This window comes from Oncorhynchus tshawytscha, linkage group LG12 (assembly GCF_018296145.1).
Source record: "Oncorhynchus tshawytscha isolate Ot180627B linkage group LG12, Otsh_v2.0, whole genome shotgun sequence".
Classification (NCBI taxonomy): Eukaryota; Metazoa; Chordata; class Actinopteri; order Salmoniformes; family Salmonidae; genus Oncorhynchus; species Oncorhynchus tshawytscha.
The window spans coordinates 52,958,370-52,978,401 of record NC_056440.1 but is presented as its reverse complement, the minus strand read 5'-3'; the positions used below and the strand labels follow the sequence as shown (position 1 = coordinate 52,978,401).

General features: G+C 41.2%; 1 protein-coding gene across 1 annotated transcript in view; it reads right to left on the bottom strand.

The window, feature by feature from the left end:
- Window positions 1-20,032, bottom strand: part of LOC112232151 (protein kinase C-binding protein NELL1-like) — a 439,953-nt gene that overhangs the window by 364,970 nt on the left and 54,951 nt on the right. The window contains exon 3 of the mRNA XM_042330745.1: window positions 9,762-9,912. Coding sequence (XP_042186679.1) covers window positions 9,762-9,912 — 151 coding nt within the window. The remainder of the gene's footprint in view (window positions 1-9,761; window positions 9,913-20,032) is intronic.

Below are 20,032 nucleotides of genomic sequence, written 5' to 3'. Positions count from 1 at the left end.
GCATTGCTTGCTGTTTGGGGTTTTAGGCTGGGTTTCTGTACAGCACTTTGAGATATCAGCTGATGTACGAAGGGCTATATAAATAAATTTGATTTGATTTGATTTGACCTTCCCAAGTATAGCTACAGTAGGCTACTCATGATGTATTGCTTGTTTATTTTTTGCTTTTGAAGAGCTTTGAGATTATGAAAGCGCTATAGAAATGTGATCAATTATTATTACATGAATGTGCCAGTGAAGCACAGGAAATTGATGAGGAGGTGTGGTTAAAGGGGACATTTATTAGTACAGAACAACAATTTATTTATATTTTTATTAAACGTTTATTTTGATAAGGAATTCATACTGAGAATAGGGTCTGGATAAATACATCAAACATTTATCCAAAATTACCAAACATATTAAGAAAAACAAACAGATTTATCAACATAGAGGTCTCTGAGTATTTCTCTGAACTGACCAAGGGGGTACCAGAACATCTAATTTCTGAGATCTCTGTGAGTTGTTCCACATAATGCGAGCAAAACAACTAAAAGCAGCTTTACCCGTCTCTGTGGAGACTGAAGAGGCCTCCAGTGCTATCCAAGCCTGTGACCGGGTTTGGTCATTTGTAAGTCAAAATTGAATTAATGATGATAGATACATAAAGAGGTTTCTGCATGAGTGCTTTGTAAATAAACACAAAAGAGTGCTGCTCTCTCCTTAAACACAAAGAGGCTCAACCCACTTTCTGATAAACAACACTTGTGAGTTCTGTAACCAGTAATAAGGGCACAATGGAAAAAACAATGGAAAACAGCATCTAGTGATTTAAGTTGAACCTTTTCATACGAGTTCCCGTTGCCCCAGCTTGAGCTGTTTTATGCACGAGCTGTCAGAATGTTCCAAAATGGGATTATTACGCAACATGACAGTTAACACTTGCTGCCTGCTAGTTATCTATAGGCTGTTTCAACTTGTCAATTTCAAATTCAATTTTTTTCCAACAAGTTATATTTTCGAACAACAGTTTGAATTCAGGTGTGTTCCGCCTCCTTATTAATTCACATAGAAGTAGCCCATTTCAGCGTTGCGAACAATTTATGTTTGAGGCTTTACTGAGCCAACAAACTTCTCTCTTCAAAGAGAGCCCACACACTTCACTAATGTTAGCACAGATCAAGTATGCAGATATGTGCGCAGTCTTGTACGAATTGGAACATTTTCTGACTGGCGCTCTCATTGCCTTCCTTGTTGTTCTCCTTACAAATAATAACTTTGGACATGTGTGCATTCCTATCAAAGTAAGTTTCTTATTTTCTGTATATCGTGTTGTCATTTCTACTGTTTGGAGCATAATGTATTTACCGTTTTATTCACATGTTTTAAAGTTCTGGTGACATATAATGCATTCTGATTATTGCATAGCTTGTAATGGACACCTATGATGTGTGTAAAATACTTTTATGAAGGTTGCAATGATTATAATGAGCTAATGTTAAAATCTTTGCCAGCTATGTGTGGCGCTATGTTTGTTGACATTATACAATGCATTCTGGGTGTCAAGTAAACATCTGTCAGTCCAAAGATGTTATAACGAGGTGAAGGAATGGTTCACTCATCTTTCGGATAAACTTCCAGAAGTGAATGAATGGAAGTGAATGATTGTAGACGACACACCCCCTTCAACATGCATACTATAAACAGACCAAACTCATCTTGTCTCCTCTTATTATCTTTGATTGATGTGAAAAAACAAACATGCTGGCATGCGCAAGACCCATCGTTGGATTACTTTTTGATTTTTAGAAAGTGTTTTACTCAATGTTTTCCATCAATGGTGATGTGATTAATTATAAATAGTAATTGCTATTAGCTCATTCATATTGTAGTTCCTGTCAGCCGAGAGTTATAAAAATATGACCGCTTGTAGACTACATTTTCCAGTTTGGATGATTGTGTTATGCTGTAGCTACTTCTGTGAATGTCTGAACATTGCACCCAAAAATAAACTGGTAACATTCTGGACATAACTTTGTAAGGAAAGTTATGTTTCTGTGAAAAAACAGTGTGACCAGCTCAAATTCTGATTGTTGTGTCAAATGAAACTGGACGTTCTAAATAAGAGTTCCAATCACACCAGTTTGAGTGTACACTGCAGGGACCACTGTAGAATGATCACACCTGCTTGTTGGTACATGTGAAAAAGTTAAATGCTGCTGCATGCATATAGATAATATCCCTATAATCAAATTAGACATAAAAGTGGCCTGCACAATTGTATTCCTGTTAACAAAAGTCAGACATGGTTTGTTTCTGTAAAAGAAACCCACCCTAAACTTCAACTTATTCACCAGCTCAGTGACATTTTTTTTGCTTAGGGTTCTCCCATTTCTTTTTCACCCATGCATGTGACAGCTGCCATTCCAGCTCACACTCTTTCATGTAGATTCTGAAAAGACATTGGATGAAGTACATTATCCAGAACAGGAGCAGAGTAAAGAGTTGTGTGAACTTTCTGTAGATTGCTAGACTGTGCAGCGAATATACTTGGTCAAATTGGAGGGCCAAGGTGAAACAGTGACAAATGCAATTTCCCATTACTTTAACCATAACAGGTTATGTGCAATGAAACTAGCTAGACCCATTCAGGCTGTAACCGTTCAGGTAGAAACTAATATTGTATAGCATGAACATTATAATCAGGTCAACAAAAATAAACCGAAATGGAAAATCAGTAGAACTAGAAGAAAAGAGAGGTGTTGTGTCCAACACCAGTGTGGAAATTACTAATTTAGGCTAGCATGTTATTAACGTTAGCTAGTAGCAGTGCATAGTGCCGTGGCAAGAGCGCTAACTATGGCCACGTGACTTAATCAAAACATTTTTGCAGCATTTCTCCTACCGTGTTTGCCACTGAACTAAATGCCTGGTATTGTCATCATCAGACCCTGTAACAGTTTAAACACAAGCCCTGGTATTGACAACAAGTAGCTAACTAGCTAATTAGGCCAATCTTAAATGTGAAGTTGTCACTCAATAGCAAGCAAGTAACGCTGTAGCTAACATTAATGTTCAAACAGTTATAACTTCTAGTCCAACTACAGCACATAGCTAGCTAAAGTCACGGCAGGCCGTAGGCTGCAGATCTGTTGCAAAGAAGTAATGTTATAATGAAAGAGTCGATCATTTTAAGAACAAAAAAATACTTACATTTGAACACCACTGCAGAAGCTTCGCTATTCGCCATCTTTCAAGTTGTTTACTTGACGAGATCTAGCTATCAAAATTCACAGCCCTACTCTTCCAATGCACTGTGGCTGTGAAATTCACACAAAGTATGCAGCAAATTCTACAAGATGAAAAGTCAAATTATTATAACATCCTGGCATGTAAAGCATAATATATTTTCAAATAAACCACATAGTTTTTTCCCGCTATTTGTTGATTTCAGTAGCACATCCCCATATCTAATTAACACTAGCATCGCAAAAATAACCATTATTGTTTTTGTGAAGGCCTTAGGTAGAATTTATTAGAATGTACATTTTTTCAAATAACACAATAGCATTTTCATTAGTTTATGATACTGTAGGCTATATGTAAAAACAAAAAACACAAAATTCAAGTGTTCAATCAATTGTTTTCATGGAGTGTCTTTGTTACAACTATGAAACAGAATGTGTTGGAACACAGTAACAGCTTATTTTTATAAAGACAAAATAAAGACAAAATACAATTTAAATAACCCAACCGCCAAGACCCACAATCAAGACATGTGGTCAAATGATGAAAAAATCAGTAGCGTAAACAAGCGCCAAGTGTACTTAATAAATAGTGAACCTTAGCACAAAAGCAATAATGGCACTATTGAATATAAATGTTGATATGACAGCAGTCAAAAAATGTCAATTATTGTCAGCTCGTGCTCTTCTGCATCGTCACGCAATGGCATCAGTTGGATTAAATTTAGCCATTATCCCTTGTCCTAACAGTTGACACAATTTTCATAACATTCACTTGCTTGACACACTTTGACATACCTTTGTTTGGTTGTAGTGCGTAATAGTCTCCAGTTTTGTCTTTGTGCCCTGTCTTCTTGTCGATCTTCAGCACCAATCTATTGTTGTGGAGTACAATGGCTGTGCAGGTGCCTTATTTTGCACAGATGGAGGGAGCTCCCTTCTTCCTTTGTTCATGGTGTTCGCCAATTACAATGAAATTGTCCATGGTGACAGTTCTCCCCTTGCCAACATAAGGTTCCACAAGCCTCATCAGCACATTCTTCGACACTAGCTCACCTGCTGTGCTGCCTGATGTGGATTTTTTTCCCAGATATTAAAAGCCATGCAATATGTACAAATATCCTCTCACTGTGTAGCCTACTCCACGTAGGCCAGAGTAGACTGATAAGACACTGTTTTAAGATAAAAATTAGAATGGATCAATACAATGAATGGCCCGCCCTGTTCTTCATTCACAATTGGTGATAACATAATTATGCATGATTCGCTTCCTCTATCTCATCAACTCACCCATTCTCCCCATCATAAGTTAGTTTATTTATATTATCTGCTGTTAATAAGTGTGAAATTCGTTTCGGTACAGTTTAGGTTCAAGGCAATTATCGGGGTGATTATCAGCAGGGCGGTGCACAATTGGCCCAGCGTTGTCCGGGTTAGGGTTTGGCCGGGGTACGACTAGTGAAATAAATAAAAAACGTTCAACTGTCAGAAGAACGAGTGGATCAGGCCCTACTGTTGGGAGAAGGAGATGTCCTCCTAAAACTGGTTATAACTCCAGTTCTATTTGATATTAAGATGCTTACACCAACAGTGTGTTTATAGACTTATTTAAGAAACGTCAAGGACGGAGGGGGGCATGACTTAAACAAATGCATGACTGCTTTAGTGGTTCTAGTGTTAATGGCTGTGATAAATGGCTGTGATAAAACTGTGAAAAGTGTGTGTGAAGTGAAAAGTGTGAGTGAAAAGAAGGAAGCATGTAATGAATCCAAATATTCCAAAACATGCATGAATGCAAAAAGGCACGAAAGTAATACTGCAAAGAAATGTGGCTTTTTGTCTTGAATTCACATTGCTCTGTTTGGGGCAAATCCAACACAACACTGAGTACCACTCTCCATATTTTAAAGTGTGGTGTATGTTATGGGTATGCTTGTCATTGGCAAGGACTAGGAAGATTTACAGCACTCTAAATAATGCTGTATAGTTTGGTTGACCCAACTGCTGGGTTGCAGGCGTTGGGTTGGTTTCTTTAAAAACTGCTGGGTTATTGATGCTGGGTTATTAAGATATGACTAAGCGGGTCAGATCAGGAGACTGGACTGGTTTACTGGTTTACTAGGGCCGTGGCTTTCAGATATTTTCAGATATTTTTAGCCACCCATGAGAGTAAATGTAATTTATGTGAACCTGTTCTGTTGTATAGTTGCCGGGTTAATCGAACATTAAAATGTTTGTAGCTTCAATGAGGCTTAGAGAAGTGTATGAGTTCCCTAAAAGCCTATGTAACTCCTGTACCGTTTTATCATATATACTAAATAATCCTGATAATACTGTGTAAAATGCACAAAAAAAATTAGAGGAAAATTCAAAGAACGTAAACTTAAAGGGGTAGTTAAGGATTTTGGCAATGAACGCAAAGACATAAAAATGGTATCCACGATCTGTCTGAGGAAGTATATAAAGGCTACATTGCCCAAATCTCGTACTATCCTATTATCATGAAGAACAGGAATGACATTTTTTTATTTCACCTTTTTTTAACCAGGTAGGCTAGTTGAGAACAAGTTCTCATTTGCAGCTGCGACCTGTCCAAGATAAAGCAAAGCCGTTTGACACATACAACAACACAGAGTTACACATGGAATAAACAAACATGCAATCAATAATACAGTAGAAAAATCTATATACAGCATGTGCAACTGGAGGTAGGATAAGAGAGGTAAGGCAATAAATAGGCCATGGTGGCAAAGTAATTACAATATAGCAATTAAACACTGGAATGGTAGGATGTGCAGAATAAATACAATATGGGGATGAGGTAGATTTGGATGGGCTATTTACAGATGAGCTATGTACAGGTGCAGTGATCTGTGAGCTGCTCTGACAGCTGGTGATTAAAGCTAGTGAGGGAGGTAAGAGTACCCAGCTTCAGATATTTTTGCAGTTCATTCCAGTCATTGGCAGCAGAGAACTGGAATGAGAGGCGGCCAAAGAAAGAATTGGCTTTGGGGGTGACTTCTTGTTAAACCAACCACAATGTCATGTTTATAAAATGCTTTTCGGCGTATACCTAGCCCAGAACATACCTAGCCCAGAACATAGCCCAGTTGACAAATTATTACAAACAGTAACCAGCCAAGCAGAAGCGTTAGAAAACTCAGAAATAGAGATAAAATGAATCCCTTACCTTTGATGATCTTCATATGGTGGCAATCAGAAGACATTCATTTACTCAATAAATGTTCCTTTTGTTCGATGAAGTCTCTTTATATCCAAAAACCTCCATTTTATTAGTGTGTTTTCTTCAGTACTCCACAGGCTCAAACTCAGTCAAAACAATCAGACAAAAAAATCAAAATTGTATCCGTAAAGTTCATAGAAACATGTCAAACGATGTTTATATTCAATCTTCGGGTTGTTTTTTAGCCTAAATGATCTATAATATTTCAACCGGACAATAAAGTTGTCAATATAAAAGGTAAACAAGAAATGTACATGCGCCTGAAAAAACTCTGCGTCACGTTAGGGTCCACTCGTTCAGACTGGTCTTACTCCCTCATTTATAAGAATTTCTAAAGACTGTTGACATCTAGTGGAAGGCATAGGAACTGCATGACATCTAGTGGAAGGCATAGGAACTGCAAATGGAGTCCTAAGTCAATGGATACTGTAATGGCATTGGATAGAAAACTACAAAACCCCCAAAAAACTACTTCCTGAATTCCTGGATTTTTCTCAAGTTTTCACCTGCTAAATCGGTTGTGTTATACTCACAGACACTATTTTAACAGTTTTGGAAACTTTAGAATGTTTTCTATCCGAATCTACCAGTTATATGTATATCACAACTTCTGGGCCCGAGTAGCAGGCTGTTTAATTTGGGAATGCTTTTCATCCAAAATTCCGAATGCTGCCCCCTACTCTAGAGAGGTTAACACAGTGTACAATGAAGGGCCATAGGTATACAGAATGGTGTCGTCTGCGTAGAGGTGGATCAAAGAATCACCAGCAGCGAGAGCGACATCATTGATGTATACAGAGAAGAGAGTCGGCCCGAGAATTTAACCCTGTGGCACCTCCATAGAGACTGCCAGAGGTCCGGACAACAAGCCCTCCGATTTGACATACTGAACTCTATCGGAGAAGTAGTTGGTGAACCAAGCAAGTCAATAATTTGAGAAACCAAGGCTGTTGAGTCTGCCAATAAGAATGTTGTGATTGACAGAGTTGAAAGCCTTAGCCAGGTTGATGAATACTGCTGCACAGTAATGTCTCTTATTGATGGCGGTTATGATATTGTTTAGGACCATGAGCATGGCTGTGAAGATACAGTGAGACTCTAAATGGTCGGTAATCTGTTGGATTTCAAAGACCTTACAAAGGCAGGGTAGAATATATATAGGTCTGTAGCAGTTTGGGTCTAGAGTGTCTAACCCTTTGAAGAGAGGGATGACCGCGGCAGCTTTCCAATCTATGTGAATCTCAGACGATATGAAAGAGAGGTTGAACAGGCTAGTAATAGGGTTGCAAGAATTTCGGCAGATAATTTTAGAAAGAGAGGGTCCAGATTGTCTAGCCCGGCTGATTTGTAGGGGTCCAGATTTTGCAGCTCTTTCAGAACATCAACTATCTGGATTTGGGTGAAGGAGAAGTGGGGGAGGTTTGGGCGAGGTGCGCAGGCTGTTGACCGGGGTAGGGATAGCCAGGTGGAAAGCACAGCCAGCCGTAGAAAAATGCTTAATGAAATTCTCAAAAATGGTGGATTTATCGGTAGTGACAGTGTTTCCTTGCCTCAGTGCAGTGGGCAGCTGGGAGGAGGTGCTCTTATTCTCATGCTCTTATTTAATCTCATGGGTGGCCAATAAGATCTAGTTGAAAACCATGCCTCCTGAAAATAACCTAAGGATTACATAAAAAAGACCCAGCTGCTAGGTCAACCCAGCATGACGGTAAGAAATGCCCAACTGATGGTTAAATTAACCCATGTTTGTGTAATACCAACTACCAAACCTATTGGGTTATTCACGTAACACAACTGGCTGGGTTAAAACAACCCACTATCCAGTATTTAACCATCGCTGGGTTAATAAATAACCCAAATTGGGTTGTTTTTAAAACAGCATTTTTAGAGTGAGGATAAAACTAAATGGAATGGAGCTAAGCACAGGCAAAATCCAAGAGGAAAACCTTTCCACCAGACACTGGAAGACAAATTCACCTTTCAGCAGGACAATAACCTAAAACACAAGCCCAAATCTACCCTGGAGTTGTTTACTATGACAGTGAATGTTCCTGATTGTACGAGTTACAGTTTTGATTAAATCTGCTTGAAAATCCATGGCAAGACTTAAACATGTCTGTATAGCAATGAACAACAATTTGGCAGAGCTTGAAAAATTTTGGAAAGAATAAAAGGTACATATTGCACAATCCAGGTGTGCAAAGCTCTTAGAGACATAGTTCCACCATTTTAGTGGACCAAAAGTCCAAAAGTATTTGGTCCCATATTCATAGCACACAATGACTTCATCAAGCTTGTGACTACACATTTGTTGGATACATTTGCTGTTTGTTCTGGTTGTGTTTCAGATTATTTTGTGCCCAATATAAATGTATGGTAAGTAATGTATTGTGTCATGTTGGAGTCACTTTTATTGTAAATAAGAATATAATATGTTTCTAAACACTTCTACATTAGTGTGGATGCTACCATGATAATGAATAATCCTGAATTAATCATGAATAATGGTGAGTGAGTAATTTCACACACATAAATATCACACCCCCAAGACATGCTAACCTCTCACCATTGCAATATGAGGGGAGGTTAGCATTTTTGATGGGTATGATATTTATGCCTCTGTAACTTTCTCCGTCATTGTATCATTTCAAATACACAGTTCTGGAGTATAGAGCCAAAATAACAACACATTTGTCACTGTCCCAATACTTCTGGAGTTTACTGTATATGTGTGTTGACTGTGATAAGGGCACAACTCACAAACAGACTCACACGCACAGACACGCACAGACACACACAAAATACAGAGATACTGTAATGTACATTTGTGACTGAAGGTATTTGAAATGGCTGGAGGGGGAGTTAATTAAGGTTTACACAACAGGTCAGTGTGCACTATGTACAGATGCTGGATTATCAATGACTGTCTGTTCCTCCTTCAAGTGTGATTTCCTTAAGTCATTTGCCAGTGTGAGAGATAAAAACAAATAGGCAAAATATTTTTTCTGTCCAAATTATGCAAGTACAAAACCATGCAGTCAGCAAGTTACACATCTCCCACTCCTTTCCCTACATCATTCACATAAGCAGAATAATCTGACATTGATATTTTCAACAGGCTGATCAAATTTGTCTTGCAAATGATCAAGGGATGAATGCAACAAGAAGTCATGTGTCAATTCCAACAGGGCCCATTCAGAGTCACAGCTGGGAAAGTTAGTTGACGATAGTGGTGGCAGATAGAGAAAGTAGCTGCTGAAAAGGCAGTAATAAGAGGATTAAAGATGCATTACCTGTGTTCAGATTCATGGATGGAGAAGATGACTCCTGACGTGGAGGACTTCTGCTGGATGGAGGCCAGGAAGGTAAATTCACTTTTACTCCTAAAGAGCTGCACCACCTTCTCTGTGATGTGGGCCGGCGCGTGGACTGCTCTGCCCACATCTGGGGGATGAGAGAGAAAGAACAGCAATCAGGGAACCGCATGTTCGCTGCTTTCACAGTCGATGAGTCGACATCCTGTCTGCCTGCTAAGGTTCAGGCTTCACCAAGACAGAAAAGTGATTGTGTCCCAAATGGCAACATGTTCGCAATGTTGTGCAATACTTTTGACCCGGGTGAATAGGGTCATTTGGGACACACAGAGACAAACAATGTCTGAGGCAGGGCCTGAAACACTGCTAACTGCTAAATTTTTGCAAGAGGTATGACTGCAGTCCCTGGTTCGAATCCAGACTGCATCACATCTGGCTGTGATTGGGAGTTCCATAGGGCGGCACACAATTGGTCAGTGTCGCCCAGGTTTTGCTGGGGGAGCCATCATTGTAAATAAGAATTTGTTCTTAACCTCTCTAGGATAGGGGGACAGTCGCGTCCCACTTGGCCAAAAGCCAGGGAAAATGCATAGCGGCAAATTAAAATAAAATTATATAAAAATCAAACTGTCATTAAATCACACATGTAAGATACTAAATTAAAGCTACACTCATTGTGAATCCAGCCAACATGTCAGATTTTAAAAAGGCTTTTCTGCGAAAGCATAAGATGCTACTATCTGATGATTGCACAACAGTAAACATAGAGTAGCATATTTCAACCCTGCAGGCGCTACACAAAACGCAGAAATAAAATATAAATCATGCCTTACCTTTGATGAGCTTCTTTTGTTGGCACTCAGATATGTCCCATAAACATCACAAATGGTCCTTTTGTTCAATTAATTCCGTCCATATATATCCAAAATGTCAATTTATTTGGCGCGTTTGATCCAGAAAAAACAGCTTCCAAGTCACTACAAAATATCTCAAAAGTTACCTGTAAAGTTACCAAAACATTTCAAAATACTTTTGTAGTACAACTTTAGTTATTTTTAAATGTTAATAATCGATCAAATTGAAGACGGGTCTATTTTCAATACAGGAGGATCACAAACTAACGCGACTTTTCAAGTCTTGCCCAACTCTCAAAAGTGTTACCCTGTTCCAAGATGGCCGTACTTCTTCATTGCACAAAGGAATAATCTTAACCAAATTCCAAAGCGTGGGTGACATCCAGTGGAAGTGGTAGGAACTGCAAACAAGTGCATAATAAATATTGTTTCCCCATGAGAGCTCATTGAACAGACAGTGACCTCAATAATAAATAATTCTGAATGGTCAGTCCTCAGCGTTTTGCCTGCTACATAAGTTCTGTTATACTCACAGACATGATTCAAACAGTTTTAGAAACGTCAGAGTGTTTTCTATCCAAATCTACTAATAATATGCATATCATATCTTCTGGGGATGAGTAGCAGGCAGTTGAATTTGGGTATGCATTTCATCCGGATGTGAAAATTCTGCCCCCGTCACCAAGACGTTTTAACCAATTAAGCTAAATAGCCTCCTCGTTGGTCAAAGTAGTGCACTATATATAGGGAATAGGCTCATTTGAGACAGTGGCCGTGTGTGAATACGAATACTAGTGTTCTAAATAGTAGGCATTTAATAATGTATGCAACAATAGTTTTATAGTATGTGAAACTTTGAAAATGGAGTATGCTTTGAATGCCAGGATGTTAAACTCATTTTGGCTTTTAATCTAGTAGAAATAGCTGAACCCTTTTAAGGAAGTAAATCATCTTTTCAGAGTCACGTGTGTTTGAAACCAGCTTATATTCAGCTGATAATCAGATAAGGAGTCTTGATTTACCTAAATGAACAAATGGCGTGAATCAACACAGTTTTGCATTAGATTACGCATTATAATGATGGGTGAATTTAGCTAGTATCTTGAAATTTGTTGTCTACTGAATTTGTTTTTACTAAAGCGTAGGCTATGTTCTAAATAGTACTTAGTACAATTACTACATAATTGGGCTACAGTGCATTCAGAAAGTATTCAGAAAGTATTAATTTAGTCAATTTTAGAATGAGGCTGTAATGTAACAAAATGTGGAAAAATCAAGGGGTCTGAAAACTTTCCGAATGCACTGTGTAGTTTTAGTAGGTAGTAGTTCAGATAGATTTTGGATATGGCCAGTGTGTCCCTCTACAGAGCGTCTACTGCTATGGTACCCTGATGGGAGGATGAGTCAAGGAGAAGAGAAGGAATCCTGCCAATGTAGTGAAAAACTGGCTGAGACTGATGGAGTCCCTCCTTTTTAGGCCACTGTCTGAGTCACCAGCATCACATACGAATCCGGCTGGCCAGACACTAATGTATCACTAATCTGAGGTGTCTCAGAGGAGGAGTGCTGATTTAGGATCAGTTTAGCCTTGAAGATCACAATAAATAAGATTAAGTGGACAGGGGGGGAGCTGATGCTAAACCAGCTTGATACATACGGCCCCTGGTCTTTTAGTCAATGAATGTCTGTGAGACAAGAAATCTAAACAAGGATTCCAACTCTGCTCTTCCAGACCTGCCAGTCAACCAGACTCTTCTAGATGCGCCAGTCAGCCAGGATCTGCCGGATCCAACTACCTGCCTGAGATTCCTCTCAGTCCCGGGTTTCCTCTCAGTGCCGGGCTTCCTCTCAGTGCCGGGCTTCCCCTCAGTGCCGGGCTTCCCCTCAGTGCCGGACTTCCCCTCAGTGCCGGGCTTCCCCTCAGTGCCGGGCTTCCCCTCAGTGCCGGGCTTCCCCTCAGTGCCGAGCTTCCCCTCAGTGCCGAGCTTCCCCTCAGTGCCGAGCTTCCCCTCAGTGCCGAGCTTCCCCTCAGTGCCGGGCTTCCCCTCAGTGCCGAGCTTCCCCTCAGTGCCGAGCTTCCCCTCAGTGCCGAGCTTCCCCTCAGTGCCGAGCTTCCCCTCAGTGCCGAGCTTCCCCTCAGTGCCGAGCTACTCCTCAGTCCGGAGCTGCCTCAGTCCCGAGCTGCCCCTCAGTCCTGAGCTGCCCCTCAGTCCAGTGGGGTTCTGGGTGAGGACTACTAGGCCATGGTCGGCGGCGAGGGTAGACTATCCTAGGACGCGAGGGGGAGGTACTAAGACATTGATAGAGTGGGGTCCAAGTCCCGCGCCGGAGCCGCCACCATGGACAGACGCCCACCCGGACCCTCCCTATTGTTTTGACGTGCGTCCGGGAGTCCGCACCTTAGGGGGGGGGGTTCTGTCACGCCTTGGTCGTAGTATATTATGTTTGTCTTCATTTTATTGGTCAGGCCAGGGTGTGACATGGGTTTTGTGGTGCGTTTTTGTCTTAGGGTTTTGTGGGGTGTCTAGCATAGTCTATGGCTGCCTGAGGCGGTTCTCAATCAGAGTCAGGTGACTCTCGTTGTCTCTGATTGGGAACCATATTTAGGTAGCCTGGGTTTCACTGTGTGTTTGTGGGTGATTGTTCCTGTCTCTGTGTTAGTTATCACAAGATAGGCTGTATAGGTTTTTGCGTTACGTTTGTTGTTTTGTATTTTGTTCGTTTGTTCTTCTTCATTAAAGAACATGAGTAACCACCACGCTGCATTTTGGTCCGCTCCTCTTTCAACAGACGAACGCCGTTACATGCATTTTACATCTAGTGTGCTTTTGCAGCATTTGTTGATAACGAAATCTAAAAAAACGCTGATATATTTAGTAACATGCAAAGAATATTTTTGGAAAATGTGGGACATTTTTGTATTTATTATGGATCCCGATTAGCTGATGCCAAAGCAGCTACTCTTCTTGGGGTCCAGCAAAATTAAGTCTGTTTATCCAATTTTAAAACATTACAATACATTCACAGATTTCACAAAACACTGTGTGCCCTCAGGCCCTTACTCCACCGCTACCACATATTTACATGACTAAATCCATGTATATGTATAGTGTGTATGTTATTGTATGTGTGTGTGTATGCATGTGTCTGTGCCAATGTTTGTGTCGCTTCACAGTCCCCGCTGTTCCAAGTAGTTTTTTCATCTGTTTTTTTTAAATCTAATTTTACTGCTTGCGTCAGTTACTTGATGTGGAATAGAGTTCCATGTAGTCATGGCTCTATGTAGTACTGTGTGCCTCCCATAGTGTGTTCTGGACTTGGGGACTGTGAAGAGACCTCTTGTGGCATGTCTTGTGGGGTATGCATGGGTGTCTGAGCTGTGTGCCAGTAGTTTAGACAGACCGCTCGGTGCATTCAACATGTCAATACCTCTCAGAAATAAAAGTAGTGATGAAGTCAATCTCTCCTCCACATTCAGCCAGGAGAGATTGACATGCATATTATTAACATTAGCTCTCCGTGTACATCCAAGGGCCAGCCGTGATGCCCTGTTCTGAGCAAATTGCAATTGTCCCAAGTCCTTTTTGTGGCACCTGACCACACGACTGAACATGAGTCAATGTGCAACAAAACTAGGGCCTGTAGGATCTGACTTGTTGATAGTGTTGTTAAGAAGGCAGAGCATCGCTTTATTATAGACAGACTTCTACCCATCTTAGCTACTACTGCATCAATATGTTTTGACCATGACAGTTTACAATCTAGTGTTACTCCAAGCAGTTGAGGTTTCGGGTTTAGTGAGTGTTTTGTTTCAAATATAATGCTTGCCACCCACTCTTATTCCTTGCCACCCACTCTGAAACTAACTGCAGGCCTTTTGTTGAGTGTTGCAGTCATTTCAGTCACTGTAGTAGCTGACGTGTATAGTGTTGAGTCATCCGCATACATAGAAACTCTGGGTTTACTATAAGTCAGTGGCATTTCGTAAGTAATTTTTTTTTTAAGTAACGGGCCTAAATGGCTACCCTGGGGAGTTCCTGATTCTAACTGGATTATATTTGATAGGCTTCCATTAAAGAACACCCTCTGTGTTCTGTTAGACAAGTAACTATTTATTCCCATTATAGCAGGGGGTGTAAAGCCATAACACATATATTTGTCCAGCAGCAGGCTAAGATCGATAATGTAAAATACTGCACTGAAGTCGAACAAGACAGCCCCCACAATAATTTTATTATCAATTTCTCTCAGCCAATCAGTGATTTTTGTAAGTGCTGTGCTAGTTGAGTGTCCTTCCCTATAAGCATTCTGATATTCTGTTGTCAATTTGTTTACTGTAAAATGGCATTGTATCTTGTCAAAACAAAACAACCATGTGCAACATAAGACAAAAAAAATCCAAGGGTTTGCGTCTTCTTCTATAAGGTGTTTTTTTTAGCTCATCGAGCTGTGCTGTTGAGGAACTAGAGCAAGCACACTTGTAGTTGTTTTGGACACAGCCCTGCCTTTTCATAATTACTGTTGTTGTTTACGCAATCCAAAAACGGTCCATTATAAATCACAATCTGGGTCAGGTGGCCATAATTTGAAAGCTTGTTCCTATTGCCAACATGTCTAGCTAAAATATAAATTATGATCAAACAATGTTAAGCTTTCACAAGGCAATTCACAGAAGGAGATCATCCTTTTGGTGCGCATAGAATGGAGTCATGAGTGCATTCAGATGCGTGGTGCACAGCAAATTTTATTCACAATACAACAAACATAGGCTCATTCTGTTCAGGACAACTCAGGGTATAACGCCATGTCATCTTTTAACTATATATCCAACATAGTGATCATCAACATTGACACTGTATACTACATGAGTTTTATGATATGGAAAAATGAAGTGCACATTTTAACTCAAGTGTGTTTGGCTAACTTGTATGTTATCAAAGCGATATTATCATCCTCAACGTCTCATCTTTAAAAATACATTGTCCTCTTATTAATTTACAAGCATTTACCTCAGACAACAAAACATTTGCAAAAGTTGCCCAGTAAGCAGGAGGGATGGGGGCAACTTCCTGTTGCGCAGGAACTGCTTACTGACTGTACACTAATGTTACTGCATGAATGTAGCAGGTTTACTAACGAGTTAGTTCTATTAGCTATGCTGACTATGACGTTACTTTAGCTAATATGGTGAAAACGATGTAGGCTGTGTGTAGTGGTTTGGCTTGGAAAGGTTTTATCCCCTGGTCACACACAGCTGATGGTTGTGCATTGAAGTCCACAAGCAAGGGAAGAGATGAGACTAGGAGAGCGCATAGATGCGAGAATGAATACAACCTAGCTGCTATGAAAGTGAACTGTGTTTATGCATGATCAGGGGGTGTAATCATTCCGTCGAGGATAAAGATACCTGAATCTGTCCAATAGAAACTCTAGTTTGCAACTGTTGGACTAATGATTGCACCCTATATCAAGTGGTATTGAATGTCACTGTCTGTCCATGTGTCACCTCCAATTTGTCTCTCAACTTGTGTGCAACTACGTTGTAAACTTTCATTCAAAAGGCTAAGTTTTAGCAACCTCATGATGGTTGAGGGGAAATCTTAGTATCATGTATTAGCTTAAAAATATTTATGTTACATTGAACTGGTGAAAGGAATATGAATGAGAGTCATCCAATACGCTTTAATAAAAATAAGGCCATGCTCATGACGAAAAAATCATCCTCCCTCATCTTAAATGGCACTGACCGCCACTGATGGTTGTCCGTCCAGTGCATGATGGAGTAATCTGCTTTATCACCCCATTTCCATGGAAATGTCTGTCGGCGTTTGTTGCAACCTGTGTGAGCTTGACCTGAATTTGTGTTGTTGCACAGCTAAAAAGATGGTGGTGAAATCCCAAATTGGAATTCATTTTAATCATTAGATTGACCTGCTGGCCGCAATGAATTCTACAGCAGGATTAATACGCCCTCCGACCACCAACTGTCTATCATGTGGGCTCAGAAAAATAAATCAGAATTCTCCAGGCAGCATAAAGTAAGAAAAAAGTGTTTAGAGATGTTAAATGATCAAATGGGTCAATAATGAATGCAAACAAGTGATTGCACTCTGCTCAACACTCAAACTAAAGAACAAATCCTTTAGGTGACTACTGCAGTTTGCGAACAATAGCTATTGAGCAAATCTCCCTTGCCGCAACTAAACAATTACATTCTGGTGCAAGAATCATTCACAATCTAGTCCGGTTGCGAATGCAACTACACCTATTTTTAACACTAGAACTGCCATAGGCCAATGTTACCTAAGACTTCTATGAACACAATCTCATTATTATTCTTCCGATAGAATATATGAAACGCATTTATTAGACTGATACATGCAAAATAAATGTACACGTATACCGTACATGTTATTCAATCATTGCACCCACACTGCTTGCGAGAGGCTGCGTAGCCAAGCACTAAAATATAACTTGGTTCTATTTGTGATGCTTAATGGACTGCAAGTCCCGCCTTCCCCATCTCCTCATTGGTTTTTAGGAGCATATGCAAGAATATACACTGCTCAAAAAAATAAAGGGAACACTTAAACAACACAATGTAACTCCAAGTCAATCACACTTCTGTGAAATCAAACTGTCCACTTCGGAAGCAACACTTATTGACAATAAATGTCATATGCTGTTGTGCAAATGGGATAGACAACACGTGTAAATTATAGGCAATTAGCAAGACACCCCCAATAAAGGAGTGGTTCTGCAGGTGGTGACACAGACCACTTCTCAGTTCCTATGCTTCCTGGCTGATGTTTTGGTCACTTTTGAATGCTGGCGGTGCTTTCACTCTAGTGGCAGCATAAGACGGAGTCAGGTAGTGCAGCTCATCCAGGATGGCACATCAATGCGAGCTGTGGCAAGAAGGTTTGCTGTGTCTGTCAGTGTAGTGTCCACAGCATGGAGGCACTACCAGAAGACGTGGAGGAGGCCGTAGGAAGGCAACAACCCAGCAGCAGGACCGCTACCTCCGCCTTTGTGCAAGGAGGAGCAGGAGGAGCACTGCCAGAGCCCTGCAAAATGACCTCCAGCAGGCCACAAATGTGCATGTGTCTGCTCAAACGGTCAGAAACAGACTCCATAAGGGTGGTATGAGGGCCCGAAGTCCACAGGTGGGGGTTGTACTTACAGCCCAACACCGTGCAGGACGTTTGACATTTGCCAGAGAACACCAAGATTGGCAAATTCGCCACTGGCACCCTGTGCTCTTCACAGATGAAAGCAGGTTCACACTGAGCACATGTGACAGACGTGACAGAGTCTGGAGACGCCGTGGAGAACGTTCTGCTGCCTGCAACATCCTCCAGCATGACCGGTTTGGCGGTGGGTCAGTCATGGTGTGGGGTGGCATTTCTTTGGGGGGCCGCACAGCCCTCCATGTGCTCGCCAGAGGTAGCGAGATGAGATCCTCAGACCCCTTGTGAGACCATATGCTGGTGCGGTTGGCCCTGGGTTCCTCCTAATGCAAGACAATGCTAGACCTCATGTGGCTGGAGTGTGTCAGCAGTTCCTGCAAGAGGAAGGCATTGATGCTATGGACTGGCCCGCCCGTTCCCCAGACCTGAATCCAATTGAGCACATCTGGGACATCATGTCTCGCTCCATTGCACCACAGATGCTTTAGTCTAGGTCTGGGAGGAGATCCGTCAGGAGACCATCCGCCACCTCATCAGGAGCATGCCCAGGCGTTGTATGGAGGTCATACAGGCACGTGGAGGCCACACACACTACTGAGCCTCATTTTTACTTGTTTTAACAAAAGACTGATGCCAGAAACCCCAGCTTTTTTAGCTTTGAGATACCAGCATTCAAGACTGTTTGTTTATTCAGCAGAATAATTTGTCTCCTGTATTTTCACAGGATCCGGCCAGTCGGTCTAAAAAAAACTCTGCTCAAGAGAAGCAGCAATTTGCAGAGAAAACTGAAGACTTGATGTCTGATGTGTAGACAGACCCAGAGGACATGACACATTTTTAATAAGCTCCCCACCCTCGTGTTCCCATGAGTTGGAGGACCTGATTGCATCAGCAGACCGGAGAAGATGGGCCAAGCAAGCTTATGGGGAGAAAAGTGCCATCAGAACAAAACCGGAACAACAGTCCACTTCCACCGCAGCCCTACCCAGAACATCTGACTGTGTAATAGACTGTAGACAATCACCTGCACCAAACTATTTTGACTAACTCTTCACACCATCTTCTCAAGAGACTTTACACCGACTCCAACTCACTCACCCACCCTTACGGATACAAACAAACAGAACATGACTCTTTTCTTTTTACTAATCTTTATTATTTATAGTAAAAAAAGGTGTATTATTGTTATATACAATGGAAAGTTTTCATCATTATTCTAAAATTGATTGTTTTTCCCCCGTCATCAATCTACACACAATACCCCATAATGACAAAGCAAAAACAGGTTTTTATAAATGTTTGCTAATAAAAAATAAATTATAATTGAAATATCACATTTACATTAGTATTCAGACCCTTTACTTTTTTGAAGAACCTTAGGCAACAATTACAGCCTTGAGTCTTCTTGCGTATGACACTAAAAGATTGTGAGAAACTCCTCAAATACAGGTGTGCCAATCTTCTTTGCAGATCCTCACAAACTCTATCAAGTTGGATGAGGAGCGTTGCTCTACAGCTATTTCCAGCTCTCTCCAGAGATGTTTGATCGGGCTCAAGTCCAGGCTCTGGCTGGGCCACTCAAGGACATTCAGAGACTTGTCCTGAAGCCACTCCTGCGTTGTCTTGGCTGTGTGCTTATGGTCGTCGTCCTGTTGGAAGGGGAACCTTCGCCCCAGTCTGAGGTCCTGAGCACTCTGGAGCAGGTTTTCATCAAGGACACCTCTGCACCTTGCTCCGTTCATCTTTTCCTAAATCCTGACTACTCTCCCTGTCTCTGTCACTGAAAAACATCCCCACAGCATGATTCTGCCACCACCATGCTTCACCGTAAGGATGGTATCTGGGTTCCTCCAGACGTGACGATTAGCATTCAGGCCAAAGAGTTCGAATCTTGGTTTCATCAGACCAGAGAATCTTGTTTCTCATAGTCTGGGAGTCTTAATGTGCCTTTTGGCAAACTCCAAGTGGGCTGTCATGTGCCTTTTACTGAGTAGATTCATCTGTCTGTCAACTCTACCATAAAGGCCTTATTGGTGGAGTGCTGCAGAGATGATTGTCCATCTGTAAGGTTCTCCCATCTCCACAGAGGAACTCTAGAGCTCTGCCAGAGTGACCATAGAGTTATTGGTCACCTCCCTAACCAAGGCCCTTCTCCCCCGATTGCTTAGTTTGTCCGGGCGGCCAGCGCCAGGAAGAGTCTTGGTGG